The sequence below is a fragment of the Papio anubis genome, chromosome 4 (assembly GCF_008728515.1).
Source record: "Papio anubis isolate 15944 chromosome 4, Panubis1.0, whole genome shotgun sequence".
NCBI lineage: Eukaryota > Metazoa > Chordata > Mammalia > Primates > Cercopithecidae > Papio > Papio anubis.
The window spans coordinates 59,745,367-59,761,812 of record NC_044979.1 but is presented as its reverse complement, the minus strand read 5'-3'; the positions used below and the strand labels follow the sequence as shown (position 1 = coordinate 59,761,812).

Here is a 16,446-nt window from a genome sequence, read left to right as displayed (position 1 = left end):
TGGGTGGTCCTCCATCATTCTGAAGGAATCTAAAGATGGGGATTTTTTTGCCAACATATAACTGTTTTCCAGTTAGATATTGATATTTCTGTCATTGCCTAGTTCCGCATTTTATTAAGTGCCGTGCAGCTAGACTCCTGTATAAGAATATATGTAAATTACAGTGGTCTGTAAGGAAAGTTTGAATAGCCTGATTCTTGATCAAGGAGTAATTACAGTCCTTTTAACTGACAGGGCATTGAAATGAGCCTCCAGGATTATGAGAATATTTATCAGTTGCATTTTTGTCAAGACTTTTTTCAACATTTATTTATTTATGTGCAGCCATACAATAGTTTAAGAATACAAAATATTTTTATTCTACTTTACTCACTTAATATTGTATCATGAAGCAGTCTTGCTCTCAATAATTCTTCATTAAGCAGAATTGTCTTTCTAGCAAACTTGTATGTGATCACGGTAGGTACTTGCTCAGATTTGTTTCATTGGCATCTGAAGTGACTTGGGAAAAATTAACCCCTATGGTTTAACAGTCAAGAAGTTTGTCTCTTTCCGTGTTGATTGGCTCCTTGTTTCTGCTGAGAAAACCCCACTCTAATCCTCTTCTTGATCAACCCCCCAGACTTCTAATCATCCTTTGCATCTCCCACCTGAGGGTTTCTACATAAACTTTTTCTACTCCCTGGAAAATGCTTATTTCTTTATTAGCTCAACTTTATCCTTCAGGTCAAAGATTACTTGACTGTGTCCACAGCCATGATGTAAAGCCCTTGTCTTAAACACTTACCCTCTCTTTTACTATACTTTGTACATTTATTTCTGTGATTTTTAGTATAATATTGAGTGGCTTAGTTAATATTTATTGAATGGAGAAACAAGATCAAGTACTTCCTTCTGTCTAAGATTTCTCTGTTATTTCCAGGAAGACTTAATCTTCATTCTTTAATCCTCCTCAATTTCTGAGGTCATCTTTTTATACTGCAGTTGCTTGTGTACCTCCACTTTAGATTATATCTTGTTTGAGAGAGAGATCACATTTTTTTCATAGTTTTACCTAGCTCCTGGCATTTACCATCGCGCTCTCTCTCTTTTTTGTTTTTCCTGGAGACGTGCTCTGTCACCTAGGCTGGAGTGCAGTGGTGTGATCACAGCTCGCTGCAGCCTCTACCTCCCATGCTCAAGTGATCCTCCTACCTCAGTCTCCTGAATAACTGGGACTACAGTTGCATGCCACCAGGCCTGCAAAATTTTCCATTTTTTGTAGAGACGTGGTCTTGCCATGTTGTCCAGGCTAGTCTCAAATTCCTGGAGTCAAGCGATTCACCTGCCATTGCCTCCCAAAATGTTGGGATTACAGGCATGAGCCACCACACCTGGACCCTGGACTTTTTACTATCTGTTGAATGAATGAATAAATATATGTCTCAAAGAATATTTCTATTTTGTGTACAGCCTGCTGTGTTACGTATAAACACAAGCAGTACATCATAGAGAGCTGTGGGCTGTGTTATGTATAAACACAAGCATTATGTCAGAGAGAGCTGTGGGCTGTGTTCAGAACTTTATGAGGATAAGAGGGACAAGGGACTTCACTTAGCACATAGGATCTCCTATCCTTGCTATAATTGAGTGTGCTGACTAAAAGTACCCACTGGAAGCCCACAATGTAGTCAAGGGAGTTTTATTGAAAGCATACAAATCCAGCAAATAGTATAAATTTTGCGAAAGACAAGTGTTAAATGTTGCTGTAAGACTCTTTCCATATGTGGTTCCAGTGTGGTCACTTAAAGGGACGTGCTTGAGGAATGGAGTCTATTAGATTCTCGGTGTTCTGGGGTTTTACTGACATGATACACCATGTCAGCTCATCATCCTTCCCCAATGCACACACATTGGTCTGAAGTATTGGCTGTCTTTATATTTCTGTCCCACCATCCAAGGGCTTTGCTATAAATGTTTTAAAATATATCCCTACAAGTCTTATTTTTTGTGAATGATCTTTAACACTTGTTTTCATATTGAATATAGCCTGCTTTTATAACTTTAGCACATGAGAAAATGTTTTCTGTATCTTAACATTTTTACCAAAAAAAATTGTAATGACAGTGTAATACTTTATTTAGAAGAGGTACACTTATTTACACCGAGCTCCAACTGATATCACATTTCTCTTCTGTACCCACTTTTTTCTCTGTCTGTTGTTAGGTATCTGCTTTTGTTTTGTTAACCATCTTGGAACCACTGTTCTTGAACACCTTGCCTCAAAGTAAAGCTTTTTCAGACATGCCAACAGGTCTAGAAAGCAGGTGTCAGATGCAGTGTTTCCTCCTCTATGAATTTATCTGCCTTGTTGATATCTCAAGTGGATACTCTGAAACTTAGGCCTTCCTAGCTGTATGAATATCATTGATACTGATGGCTCATCTGTGTTGTCCTTGTATAGATTAGTGATAGATTCAGATTTTATTCTACTTTTTAGAAGTTACTTACTGCCAGTTCAGAGTCTCTCAAGACATATGAGATATTCCCTAGTTGTGTATTCTTCGTACCCTGAGATAGAATCCAGACAGTGGTTACCACACAAGAAACAAAAGATTGGCCATGTCTTCCAAGTGAGCTTAGAGAAAGGGAAATCAGAGTTTAGAATTCTCAATTTAATTGAATTACACAACACAAATGGAATATGTTTTTGGTAGGTGATAAGGTTTGGCTCTGTGTCCCCACTGAAATCTCATCTCAATTGTAATCATCACCTGTCAAGGAAGAGACCTGGTGGGAGGTAATTGGATCATGGGGGTGGTTTTGCTTATGCTATTCTCAGTGAGGGAGTTCTCAGGGAAGCTGAGCGTTTTAAGTGTTGCACTTTCTTGCTCTTTCTCTTTCTCCTGCCACCAAGTAAGACGAGCTTTGCTTTTCCTTCGCCATCCACCATGATAGTAAGTTTCCTGAGGCCTCCACAGCCATGTGAAACAGATAATTAAAACCTCTTTTCTATATGAATTGCCCAGTCTCAAGTAGTGTCTTTGTAGCAGTGTGAAAATGGACTAATATAGTAGGGGAACAAGATAGCCTTGTTTTTGGTTTAGCTTCATCTTTGTAGAAAATACACAGTTGTGTTACTGTGGCTATACTTCTGAGATTGGTTTTTACATAGAACCTTTTTTCCTATAAGATGTATGGTAATATGAAGGATTACATTAGCTTTACAGATATCCCACAACAATAGATAATATGTGCAAACAGTGAAAAAGGAATTATTTTTATAGACATTTTGTTGCTATACAGAACATTAGAGATTATTCTGGTTCCAAAATATTCTCATTCTCTTTTTATATTGTAGATGCGGGACCTAAGGGGAATGCTCTGGAGGGTGCTGTTGGGGGAAACCCTGTACCAGCAAAAGGTGAAACTAGAACTTTAGCCTTGGTCAGCTATTTCCAAAGCCAAGCCTTTCGCCTACCCCAGCCATACACACCCTACTTTTTAATAGTGATAAATTATTAATATTTCATGTAAACCATGATTTTCTGAAATTTGATGGCATTTTTTCCATTTGATTGGTTTATGCTCATATTTTTAATTCACCATGATTAAAAAATAATAAAAATCAATATAGCAAACAAAAAAAAATGGTAGAATGTGAATGCGCAAAGACCTGTGTTTCATGTTTAGAGCCAATTTCTACTTAAAAACTATACAGAAACAAGGTAGGTTTCAGCAAGTCATAGTATAGTCCCCCACCCCCAATCCAGGACAGTTTAGACTATTTCAGGTGACCTTCCAGGTGGCCTTCAAGAGAAAAGAAAACCAAGGAGGGAAAGGGGCAAATATATCAGCGGACCTGAGACCTGACTTTGTCTAAAGGATTGAGAGAGCTTTTATGAGACAGCCCTGTATAAATTACATCAAATCTATTGGTCAAATTATAAGTATGAATTAGAAAAAGGCAGGAAGAATTTTATAAGCAAGAGGAATAACATGTACAAAGGTCCTGAGGCCAAAAAGGAGCAAGATGTAAAAAGAAGGCCAGCAGAGCAAGAACAAAGAATAGGCCAACAGTGATGATTAAGATTTCTGGTGAGGTAATCTGGAACTAGATCATAGGAGGCCTGGAGGGCCATGTTAACCCTTTCCTGTTTGCTCTGAAAATACTTGGAGCTACAGCATTTACCCCAAGGTAACTTTGCCACAAAATATCTCACTTTTGTTATTATTTTCGCATCACTCTAGTGTATCGACTTAGGAAACGAAATACTTATTCTGTTTATAGTATTCTGTTTTTAGTAGTGGTATTTCAATTCACGAAATATAGTAATTCTCAATTCTTGAAAATGTCAAATCCCAGAAAACATAGCATTCCTGTGTGTGATGTTAACATCTTGAACAGTTGTTGGCCGAAGATTGATTTGATTAATCCGACGTTTGCAAAATAGATGATTCTGAAGATTCAGATGATTCTGATGTTAGTTCTGTTTAGAAATAACTGCAAGAACAGTTTTATATTTTATTTCACAGCGAAAATCAGTCAGATTTGCTTCAGCCTCAAACAGCATGTTTATGTAAAATTAAATGAGCACTGACAGCATGCTCCACTTTCTGTTCTAAATGGGAAAGGGTTAAAATTTTGAAATTTTTACTAAAACTAATAGAAAACCATTCAAGATAATTAAGAGGTTGCTTAAAAGTAGAGTGGCCATACAATTTAACATCCAAAACATGAGTCTTTTGAGAATGAAAGAGGGCACTAGTGATAATGATGCTGGGGAAATGGGCACAAGCTGGGGCTGTTTGGGGCAAACCAGGGCGAGAGTCATTGTTTCTAGGCACCTGTGTGTTTGCTAATCTTCCCTCTGATGCAGTGCCTGGGAGATACAGTCTGTGTTCACTGCTGTCTGTCTGTCTGTTTTTTTTTTTCTTTTTGAGACAGTCTCCCTCTGTTGCTCAGGTTGGAGTGCAGTGGCATGATCTCGGCTCACTGCAAGCTCCGCCTCCCGGGTTCATGCCATTCTCCTGCCTTAGCCTCCTAAGTAGCTGGGACTACAGGCGCCCGCCACCACGCCTGGCTAATTTTTTGTATTTTTAGTAGAGACGGAGTTACACTGTGTTAGCCAGGATGGTCTCGATCTCCTGACCTCGTGATCCACTCACCTTGGCCTCCCAAAGTGCTGGGATTACAGGCGTGAGCCACCGTGCCCAACCAGGGCTATTATTTTTGAGCAAATATGGTTTTAACAACATGCCCTCTGGTCTCTGTTGTCTTTGTTCACATTAGGAATTAGTAGCTGTAGTTTCAGTCTGCTGAAGTTTCACTGCTTGTCTTTATTATTATTATTTTTTTATAAACAGACAGGTGAAGTTCACTTTCTAACCCAGTTTCAAAACAATAAGCCTCGGAGAGAGGATGGGTCACTTGAGCCCACTCTACTTGAAATTCTTCTGAGATAAGACATTCAAAAGAGGCAATTATCCTGTCAGTAGCAATATCTCTGAAGTAAAAGATATCCTAAGGATTTACTTTGAAATCTGTAGATGTACATTCTGCCTGAGGCAGATCTGAGGTTTATGATGGGAAGAATGTTTTGATGGACTAGCCAAACAGAATAACAGAATGTTAGGTAAGCAATGAAATAGTCATTAGGACATGGTATCTTCATTATTTCTGTCCTCTTGTTTCAGCAAAATGTCTAGCCTGCTGGGATAAGGACTCAATAAATATATATTGAATAAATTAATAACATCATAAATTTTAAATTAATGAGTAATTACTGCATATGTCTCGAATCCAGGGACTCCTGGGAATTGATTTTCAATCAAGTAATCTTTTACCTATTTTTGAATTTTATAAAAGGCTGAAGACAATGTAGTATTCTGAGTGAATGAGTTACCCTACTGTGTAGTTTGACAGGTATACAACTGGCACTCTGAATTGTAGGTTTCACATCCGTGGTTTCAGCCAACCACTGATCAGAAATATTCAGAAAAAAATAAACAATAACAATACTACAATAAAAATAACACACATTTTAAAAGCAATACAGTATAACAACTATTTACATAGTATTAACGTTGCATTGGGTATTTTAAGTAATCTAGAGATGATTGAAAGTATAGGGAGGATGTAGGTAGGTTATATACAAGTACTCTGCCCTTTTGAAGCAGAGATTTGAGCATCCTGGATTTTGCTATCTGTAGGGTATCCCGGAACCAATCTTCCGCAGATGGCCAAGGGACAACTATAAAAAATATTTATAAAATAAAACCCTAAACTTTCTACCTTCCTTTATCAAGATCACATTTTTGAGTGCATGAATGAGATTCTTCGTGACTTAGTTAATTCAAAAATATTAAGATCACTGACTGGCTTAACAGAGAACAAAGGTTTGTTCTTTCATGAATAGTAATAGAGTGTTATTGACAGACATAATATATTACTGTATTTCGAATTATGCCATAATTGCTGTAACAATATATTGACTATACTCAGGTAGCTCCGGAAGCTTCTGTTGCCAGGGCTTAGATTTTGGGGAAACCTATTGTTCTTCCACCTTTGGTTAAATTCTCAAGCTTCACAGTGGTTTCTATTACAAAGAAAAGTTCATGTAGATACATGAATTTTAGGTAAGCATATTATGCGGCAAATTTTACCCCAGGGAACATTGGTGTAGAAGACATTACAGTAATTTTCCATCATGGAGCTGTACAATAATGTGGATTATGGGAAACAAACATGCAGAAATTTTTTTTTAATGCTGTTTCCTGGGAGATTTTCGCAGGGTCCAGGAGACCTATGCTGCTCTTTGTGAAGCCACTGCATTTTCTAATACTACATACTCTCAGCCAGAGTCCCTTATTCATTAACTGAGCATGTCCTGAGAAATAACACAAATAGCTGTAGCTCATATGCTTCAAAAAGGATGACAGCATTATGAGGTTAAAGGAATGACAATGCCATTCTTTGCCTTGTTTAGATGATGGACTAGTCATTGTAATGTTTTTCTCTCACTGTAGCCAAATCATTACATCAGTCACTTTCTATAACCGTGGCCAAATCACTGGATCATTCATTTACTTAAATTGGATCTATGTGAAACGAAATGATAGATTCTTGGGTCATTGTTTTTATAAATAAAATTCTCATTGCTTTGAGCTCATCTCTGTGTTCTAACAAAAAGTTGTTTCTCTCCCCAAGTCATATGGTTCAATTATGACTACTAACAGCAATTTAAATAGCATTTTAACAAAATAGCCTAGGCTTTTATTACAACAAGGGCACTTCTGAAGTAAATCTCCCTGATTAACAGCTGTCAACTATCAGTGAGCTATAGGTAATTAAATTTGAAGATGCTTTATGGCTTGGAAAACTAGATAAAAGTCCCTGGACCAGAAAGGTCTTAAGTTGATGTAGCTATTGCTCCCTGCGGTATTTGAATTAATGCGATAGATTGACGATTTTCTGTTCTTTCTTTTTTTTTGAGATGGAGTCTCACTCTGTCACCCCAGGCTGGAGTGCAGTGGTGCAATCTCGGCTCGCTGTAACCTCCGCCTCCCAGGTTCAAGCGATTCTCCTGCTTCAAAAGGAGAATTGAGGCTGTCCTGCCTCAGCCTCCTGAGTAGCTGGGATTACAGGCGCCTGCCACCACACCCAGCTAATTTTTGTATTTTCAATAGAGACGGAGTTTCACCATGTTGGTCAGGCTGATCTCGATCTCCTGACCTCGTAACCAGCATCACTATAGCTCAGGGACTCTTTTTAAAACTTTATGTATATTAAACTTGACAACAGTTTAAACTTCGCAACAACCCCATAATGTAGATAATATTATCATCCTGATTTTACAGATGAGGACACTGGAGTTCAGAGAGATAAAGGCGCTTGCCAAGTACATCTAGAAATGAAATGGTAGAGCCAGAATCCAGACTCCAGTGGTTGAGCCCCAGAGGCCATGAACTCAGTTATATTTTACTATGTTAGTCTGTGTATGTCACTCCACAATTATTTATTAAGAGCTACTTGTTGAATGTGTATTCCAGCAGCCCAAGCAATATCTTACCCCTGGTGTTTTACAGAAGACTTACACAACCATGAATCATAGCCCTGAGATGAAAGCAAGCTTTACAAAACACCTGGATTTTAGATAGAATCAAGGCAGTCTGTGCCCTCTCCAACCTTAGAGTGATACTTGCTTTGATTGTGTAGTCTCTCCCATGTTCTCAGCTCGTGGATTTTTTTCTATTAGCCCTAACCTCTAGTCTGGTATGGGCTGATTTTTTCCTGAAGGATTTCCCTCTCCCCTTACCTGCTCTCCTCAAGAAGGAAGCTGTTTCAGTTTCTGGGCTGTGGCACCACCTGCTAACCGTGTCACCTCTCTGTCCGTGATTCCTAGGGAGGCTCAGTAACTGGAAAGTCAGCAGGCTACACCATGCTCAGCACCCAAGCCCCCTGTTTCCACAGATCTTTCATCCAGGCCCTTGTTGTTAATGACCTGCCTTTTGTCCTTGTATACTGTCATGAGCTTACATTTTAAGATTCTTCTCAAATATTTTTCTAACCTCTTGATTGTTTTTTCCAACATAAAAAAATCCTCTATTTTACTATTGTTGTATGAACAGTAAATTTGAGGCTATAAGATTATGTCTTAATAATTTTATGGATTTAGCTCCCAAAATTTTAAAAAAGTAGGAAAACATATTTTATCTAAATTCATATTTTTCTTAAAAATCATGATCCAAACTTAATAACAATAATGATAATTTATTGAATACTATCTCTTGTCACTCATTTCACATATTTATATGTGTCAATTAAATTGATTTCCATGGAAACTCTTGGCAGAAGGTACTATGATTGCTTTTATAAATGAGGAAATTAAAGCACAGAGAGGTTAAGTAACTTGTTCAGTATCACAGGAAGTTTGGCAACAGAACCTGGTTTCATTATCACTCTTATTCTTCCAGGAATTTTCAGATTATTGGCTAAAACTACTTGCAGGATATTATGGCAGACATTCTGAACAAATGTGCCCAGAAAATAGGTTAAATTTGTGACTTCTGTATCTTCTCATATGGGCTATGGCCCAAGTACTCATGGAATATAGTCCATGACTTTCTATAAGAATGTGTGTCATTTTAATTTCGGTTTAAGTCAAACTGCAACTCTATCCAAATTTTTAGAAATGTGCTTGTAATTCAACGCCTAAAAATCTAGAAACAGTTCATCATGGAAGCAGTAGTCTCAAAAAGCAGTCTCTTTCTTAGAGTTTGTCATTCTTCAGATTATAATCAAAAGAACAAAGAAATCCTGAACCATTTGAATAGAAAGGTCTAAAGTTCCACTCCTTCAGAGGAGCATTTTGACTGAAGAATGTATCATGAATGTCACGATACATTCATTACCTTCAAAGGCACTTAGGCAATGTGAAAGAAGCTAAATGAGTGAGTGAGTCACTAACCATTCAGGATACTGAAAATATGAACATTTAGATACCTGAAAATTCATATATTTTCGTTAGATATATGCATAGTTATTCTGCTAAAAATAACATTGCCTCTTGAAAGTACATCTACTTTCAAGTAATTTATAGAAAAAAAAGTTGGACTAATTAGAATTATGTTGGGATGTAAGGCAAATATTTGTAGTAGGAAATAGCAATCCTAAAATGATGAATAAATAGAGTCCAAGAATAAAACATTAATAGAGCATAAGAAGACAATCACACTGCTATTGGTTTTGTTTTCTGTTCAATCTGCTCGCTGTATTTTTTTTTTTGGTTGTTTAACTTAACTTGTTTTAAGTTGATGATGTCCAGTAATAAAACAGAGTTGAGATTATTGCAAACATGACTGATTTTGTAATCACATATTATTACCATAAACTTTAACATTGCACTTACCGATTTATGTTTTACTTCAGCATAAATATAATGAATTAAAATGTCCATTAGCATAACTTTTTTTTGGGAGGGGGGCAGGGTCTCTCGCTCTCTTGCCAGAGCTGATGTGCAGCAGCACGATCATAGCTCAATGCAACCTCGAATTCCTGCGCTCAAGAGATCCTCCCACCTCAGTCTCCAAAGTATCTGGGACTACAGGCACACACCACCATGCCCAGTTAATTTTTCAAAAAAAATTTTGTAGAGACAAGGTCTCACTATGTTGCTTAGGCTGGCCTTGAACCCCTGGCTTCAGGTGACCATTGTACCTTTGCCTCCCAAAGTGCTGAGATTACAGGAAACTAGCCCGTAACTCTATTTTAAAATTAATTTCTTACTGTAGAAGGAAATGTACCTTGACTTTTTCTGGTAAATATTTGCATAATGGTTTTTATTAAAATAATAGAATTATAGTACCAGGATGCTCCATCTGTACTTGTGCTGTTCACTCTTTCAGAACTTCGAGAAACCAAGACCTCTGAATACTTCAGCCTTTCCCACCACCCTTTAGACTACAGGATTTTATTAATGGATGAAGATCAGGACCGGATATATGTGGGAAGCAAAGATCATATTCTTTCCCTGAATATTAACAATATAAGTCAAGAACCTTTGAGTGTAAGTTTATCCTTTTCATGAGGCCAGTGTCCACCTTTTGAGTGTCTCTTTTTTAAAAAGCATTAAGTAAAAAATAATATGCATTTTATTAGAGCAATAGAAAATACTGGTCCCATGTTACTATGAAAGTTAGTATTTTTTCATGGACTGAAAAGATACTAAGTTCAGTTCCCCTCGTCTAGTTCCATAGTTTTTAACAATTCAAAACCCGGAGCTAACTGAGAAAATACCACCTGTGTGTAAATATATAAAGAAAGGAAAAAGGGAGTGTAGAGTAGTGCATGAAAGAAATGGTCAGAGAAAAGGAAGATCCACTTTGTCATCTCCATGTAACCCATGAAGGGCCTGAAAGGAAAACAGCTATTAAATACGCTGTTACTTGATCCAGTGTGGCCTATATTTATCATTCTATTTCACAAGGAAATAAAATTGAGCTTCACTGGAGTAAAGAAATACAAGTAGATTAATTATAAATTTATTACAACAAGGAGACTTCCGCATTTGCGGAAGTGTTAACATAGGCAATGGACTGACAACTAAATTAATGATTATTGCCAGACTGGACCCAAGGCTGCAACTACTTAGAATACTAGCACAGTATTTCAGAGAGAGAGAGAGAATCTCTTGGATTTCATCCAAGTTATTTTAGCTATTGAAGTACCTAGGGGCCCATCTTATGTAAATCTAGCCTGGCTGTGTGATTTACCAAAAATAATATTAACTGAGAAAGAGATGTAAATGTAAATTTACTGTCATATAAGCAGTTAGGAACAGTGTAGTACGTCAGAAGGAGTGAAAAATTGTATCGTTCACATTTATGTTAATAATTGTTTTAATATACAATCAGTAAATGAACATACGTTATTGAAAAGCATTTGTGAAAGGAAACACTGATGGAAGAAATAAAAAGTAATTGTAATTGTTAAACTAATAGAATATTAATGGAATTCATAAAAAGAGAGAATTTTAAAGTTTTAGTATAGGATCACCTTAAATAAATCTGTTAACAAAAAGTAAATGAGGAGTACTGGGCTGTCATACGTCCAAGTGAGATTATGCAACCTTTATTTTTCTTTCTGAGCAGGTTTTCTGGCCAGCATCTACAATCAAAGTTGAAGAATGCAAAATGGCTGGCAAAGATCCCACAGTAAGTGTTTTAAAAAAAAAAAAAAAAAAAAACCACTAACTTAAATATTTGGTTTTCAAATCCATGTACTTTGAGGGAAGCCAAAACTGAGACAAAGGATGGTGGTGTTTTAAATTTTTGGCTGGACACAGGCTAAACACCTAAACATTGAGGAGACTGGAACTCTCGGGCTCTCTGTCACTTCAGAATTCCTAACTGGGCAAAAATTGCTTGCCTTGCTGTCATTATTTCATTTAGATACATTTCATGATGGATTTCAGTAATAACCTCTGTTCCTAGTGGCCCAACCTGCAGAATTCTCAGCAGGCTCCTGAAACGATGATAATGCAAGTGTCTGGAGCAGCTCCCAGATACCCTGTGGGCTTTTCCAAACAAAGATTCTCGGCAGAAGGGCAGTGGTTAGCCAGCAAATTCCATAAATATAAATCACCGGTGATAAATGGTACCTCTGTTAATTAAAAATAGCCACAGAAACAGCAATAGAGACAGATATAAGTATCAATAAATATTCAGTATGCAACGCTTGTGCAAATTGTATTCCTCTAGGTGAGATTCAAAATAAAGAATCAAGGAAGAAATCTGTATTAATTTCTACAAATGACTACTGAAAGTAGTACATTGTTATTCTTGAATATTCTAAAACAATACGTGGAGCAGATCTTTAATGTGTACACGTCATTTAATGTTTATAAGGGAGCGTATATGTCATCTCACCATTTTGCCTCAAATAATGAAAATGTAATAGAACCAAGCATCAGAATCACCCTCTCTTTCAAAAATAGTTTGGTCAAGAGATTTCTTTCTTCATTCATTCCTTCCATTATTTGCTCAATAAATACTGATTCAGCACCTGTTATATATCTAGCACGGAGCTAGTTGCTAAAGACATAGTTGGTGCAAAGACAGAAATGGTTCTAACTCCAGTCAACTTTATTATCTTGTTAGAAAAGTCAGCCATAATCAAATGAGCATGGAAATACAAACTAATTTAGAAATGAGCTAGAAATATGGTAATCGGGTGGACAGACTAGTCAGTATATACACATACATTCAGGTCTCAGGTCATAACAAGTAATAGACCACCTTAGGGTTAAAAAAATGTTGACTAATCATTTATTTTGTGGTAGGGTCAAGAGACACTGATTTCAGGAGTGAAGACTGTGCCCTGAGTCTTGGAAGTAGAGATGGATCAGACAAGACCAAACATGGGAAAAATACTAATCCTGTGGAAAGTGGAAATATGGGATTGAGGAAATGAAACGTTTATTTTCATTGACTCCTAACAGCCCCAGGTGTAAAGTTGCAAAAATTTTTGGCTGAAGGCAGGGCCATGGAAGACTCTGGAGGGTAGGATATCTGGCCTTAACTAAAGGGTTCTTGGAGTGATTTATCCAATAAAAAAAATTTTAAAGTGAGCAGGAGAAATTTGCAGGGGCATATCTGCTATCCAAGGGACCTGTTAGACCACAATCTTGGGGGGAAAATCCAGAAAAATGTAGAAAAAACACTTACATACATTACAACGATGTTCCAGGAAACCAATGGTAGAATGAAGCATAATGTTGCAGAGAATGATGTTTTGTCCCCTGAGGCTATTATTTTAATAATTGTGAATGAATTAAACTATTTTCTTTTCTCTCTAATGGGATTTTTTCCCATTGATGTGTGTCTGATCATGCCTTGCCTTTTGCCACAATAATATCCCGTGGCTATAGTTCCTGAATTTCATTGTCCTTTGTTCAAAATGATTTGCAATTCCCATTCATAAGAACTACCACAGGCAGAATGTGCAGAATCTAGGTACCTTTGTACCTTCTATTTCCAAAAATTGCTGTTGAGTTTCTGAAGATTCTTAGACAAGTCATTTGGTTTCTGCTTCCTTTGTCAAAATAGAAACCCTGAGGTTTTTGTTTTGCTTTTTGACAATTAAAAGTTATTAGATAAAAATCTTCAATACATGCTGACATTTTCCCATAGTTTTGTCATGCTGTAATTTGTTGATATTTTTAGTTTCTACTATAAGGCCTGTTGTTTTACACAAGGGAAATATCTAATGGAGTGCTCTTTCCTAGGTATTTTTAGGGCTCGGCCGGACAGGTTTTGTTTGTCCATACAACATTGTTGAGTCCTGGGAAACACTAATCAAAAAAATATATGGTTGGTCTATGCAAGAAAATAATGTCTTGACAAATCCATCTCATTTCATACATGTGAAGTACTTACAGAAATGTCCTTTACTTAGACTCTGGGGAAAAAAAGGCCTGTGGTAGAAAAATAATGTGAAATAGATCTTTGGGAGTTCTGTAGAACAACCTATCCTCCTTTCATTTCTCAATGAAACCACATACTTAAGAACTTTTTAAAACTTGGAATAAATATTATCTAATAACCTAATACTTTTAAAACACAGGAATCGATTATTTTAATTTGCACAAATTATTTAGTTGTTGTGAAGAAGCTGGAGGTGAGTTAGATGGAGTCCTTACATTTAAGTCTTCATAATGTACTGGAGATGATGAGATGTATATACAATAATATTCAGAAAAAATACCCAACATTTAATGGAACAGGCCAGGTCCTGTTGTAAGTGCTTTATTTTAATCCTCATAACAATGCTGCAAGGTGGGCATTATTGTCACCACCTGTATTTTTAAGATAAAATACCTGCATTACCAAGAAAGCGAGACACTTAAGCTGTGCTGCTGTGAAGTGGGACGGTCTTTGTCTAAGTCACACGCAACTCTGGATTCTGTACTCTTAGCCACTAATACATGCTACCCTACCGGAGAGAAAATGATAAATGCTAAGGAATACACACAAAGCACATCTGGGATATTTAGGAAAGGTTTGATAGATTTTGTGGTAATCATACTAGAACTTGTTAACCTTTTATTTCAATGGTATTGAAATTCGAACAAGTTGTACCCTCTCTCTCTTCCAGTGTTTGGTATGTGCTACATGCTGTTGATTCTCTTGTCCTTCAATAATCTTCCCGTGTTTTCAGCCTGGGAAACATCTACTCACCCCTTCAGGTCACAGTGCATACAAGCATGAGAAATCGTTGCAACTGATTGTCAGGGCTTGAGGGTAGGACACAGTAGATGCTGAGTTTATTAATGCTTTTAGATTAATTATGTTTGTAGCACATTTATTATGCATATATTTTAGAGGTATATTTTCATTAAGCTAAAACTTTCTGCTTTTAGCTCTGTTAATCATCTAAGCAGAACATAAAGTGGTAGCAATTAATATCCATACTGCTATAACAACTGAAAGCAAAAATAAAACAAGAGTTAAGCATCCCTTAATCCTTCAGATTTTTTGGTTGTATCAAATTTTAATTGACATTATAACAAGATAACAATTATAAGAAGAAAATTTAATGTGATTTAACATTTGATCTTAGGTAATAATATAGCATAATTCTGTAATAAACTAACGTTTTTAAAGAAAATAAATTTTCATGGTGGGAATATAGCTAATTTTCTGCCTCAGCTAAAAAGAATATAACCTACTTCCCATTTCTCTTCCTGCCACTACATACTCACATTCCTACATGCTCCATTTATTTCTAAATGCTAATATTTTATTCATACTCTAAATAAATTGAGGTTAAACAATAGCACATGCTGTCAAACATATCCATGAGATAGGGCTTAATGAATGTACTATGTAAATACTATAGGAGACAGTTGAAAAATTAAGTAGGATTATATATATTTAGATATATATACATTACATGCACATGGTGTCAAACTTGATTTATTAGTTGTAGAATATCAGTTTCCCTATTTCTGTGACCATACAATCCTAAGCTCCTAAAAAATACATTTTCTTTATCAAAATACCTTGATTAATTTCCCTAGACCAAGAAGGTACAGACCAAGAAGAAGAAAGTATGAAGTATATTTATGTCATTGCAGATTATAGGCCATGATGAGTCAATATTTTTAAAGGCCTGTTCACGTGTGCTCCGGGATATATTTTTAAAACATATATTTTTATATTATAAAAGTAATATATTTTCAATATAACAATCTTTGAAGACCTAGAGAAGTACATAGAAAGCAACAGAAAATAAACCATCTCTTATTAGCTCTTCGACCTTGGAGACTTAAACTTTCTGTGCATCTTGGTTTTCTTATCTGTGAAATGTGCTAATCTGTAGCACTTAACCTTATTGGGTTGTTAAGAGGATTGATGAGTTAATATTTGCAGAGAGCTTAGAGCAGTGCATAGTACGTAGTTAATGCTGTATCACTGTTAAAGAAAGTAAATTGTACTACTGAAACATAATCACTCTTAACAATTCAGGGTATATTCTTCCAGGATTTTGTTATATAGACATAAATGTTTATAAAAAATAGAATTTTATTATATGCTGTATAATGTTAGCAGCCTTATATTTCATTAACATTGTGCCAGGAAATCATTTCAAAAGAGAATTAAACAACGAAAAGAGAGCATCCATGGTATTTATTTCCACTGAAGTCTCTAAGGCTTCTTTCATACTCTAAACTTTTTGTGGATTTTTACTGTGGTCAGGACCTGCACTAAGCTTTATGCAGGACAGATGCCCTGACCATTTCACCGGGTTTATAGACAATATCAATTTTAAAATGCAAATAAAACAAATCTAATATTGGACAGTTGGATGTGTTTATTATGTTCCAGATACTATTTCTACTGCTTTATTAATATATTGTCCACAACAAGTATTACCATTGCCATTTTAGAAATGCAAAGATTGAA

The 16,446-nt window shown here is 36.2% G+C and overlaps 1 protein-coding gene across 3 annotated transcripts in view; it reads left to right on the top strand.

Annotated features, from left to right (window-relative positions):
- Positions 1–16,446, top strand: part of SEMA3C (semaphorin 3C) — a 177,591-nt gene that overhangs the window by 79,957 nt on the left and 81,188 nt on the right. For 2 of the 3 annotated variants that reach the window (XM_021936127.2, XM_021936128.2), the window contains exons 3-5: positions 3,341–3,403; positions 10,387–10,547; positions 11,632–11,694. In XM_021936127.2, the coding sequence (XP_021791819.1) occupies positions 3,341–3,403; positions 10,387–10,547; positions 11,632–11,694 (287 nt within the window). The remainder of the gene's footprint in view (positions 1–3,340; positions 3,404–10,386; positions 10,548–11,631; positions 11,695–16,446) is intronic. The other variant, XM_003896396.4, reaches the window with a different exon arrangement.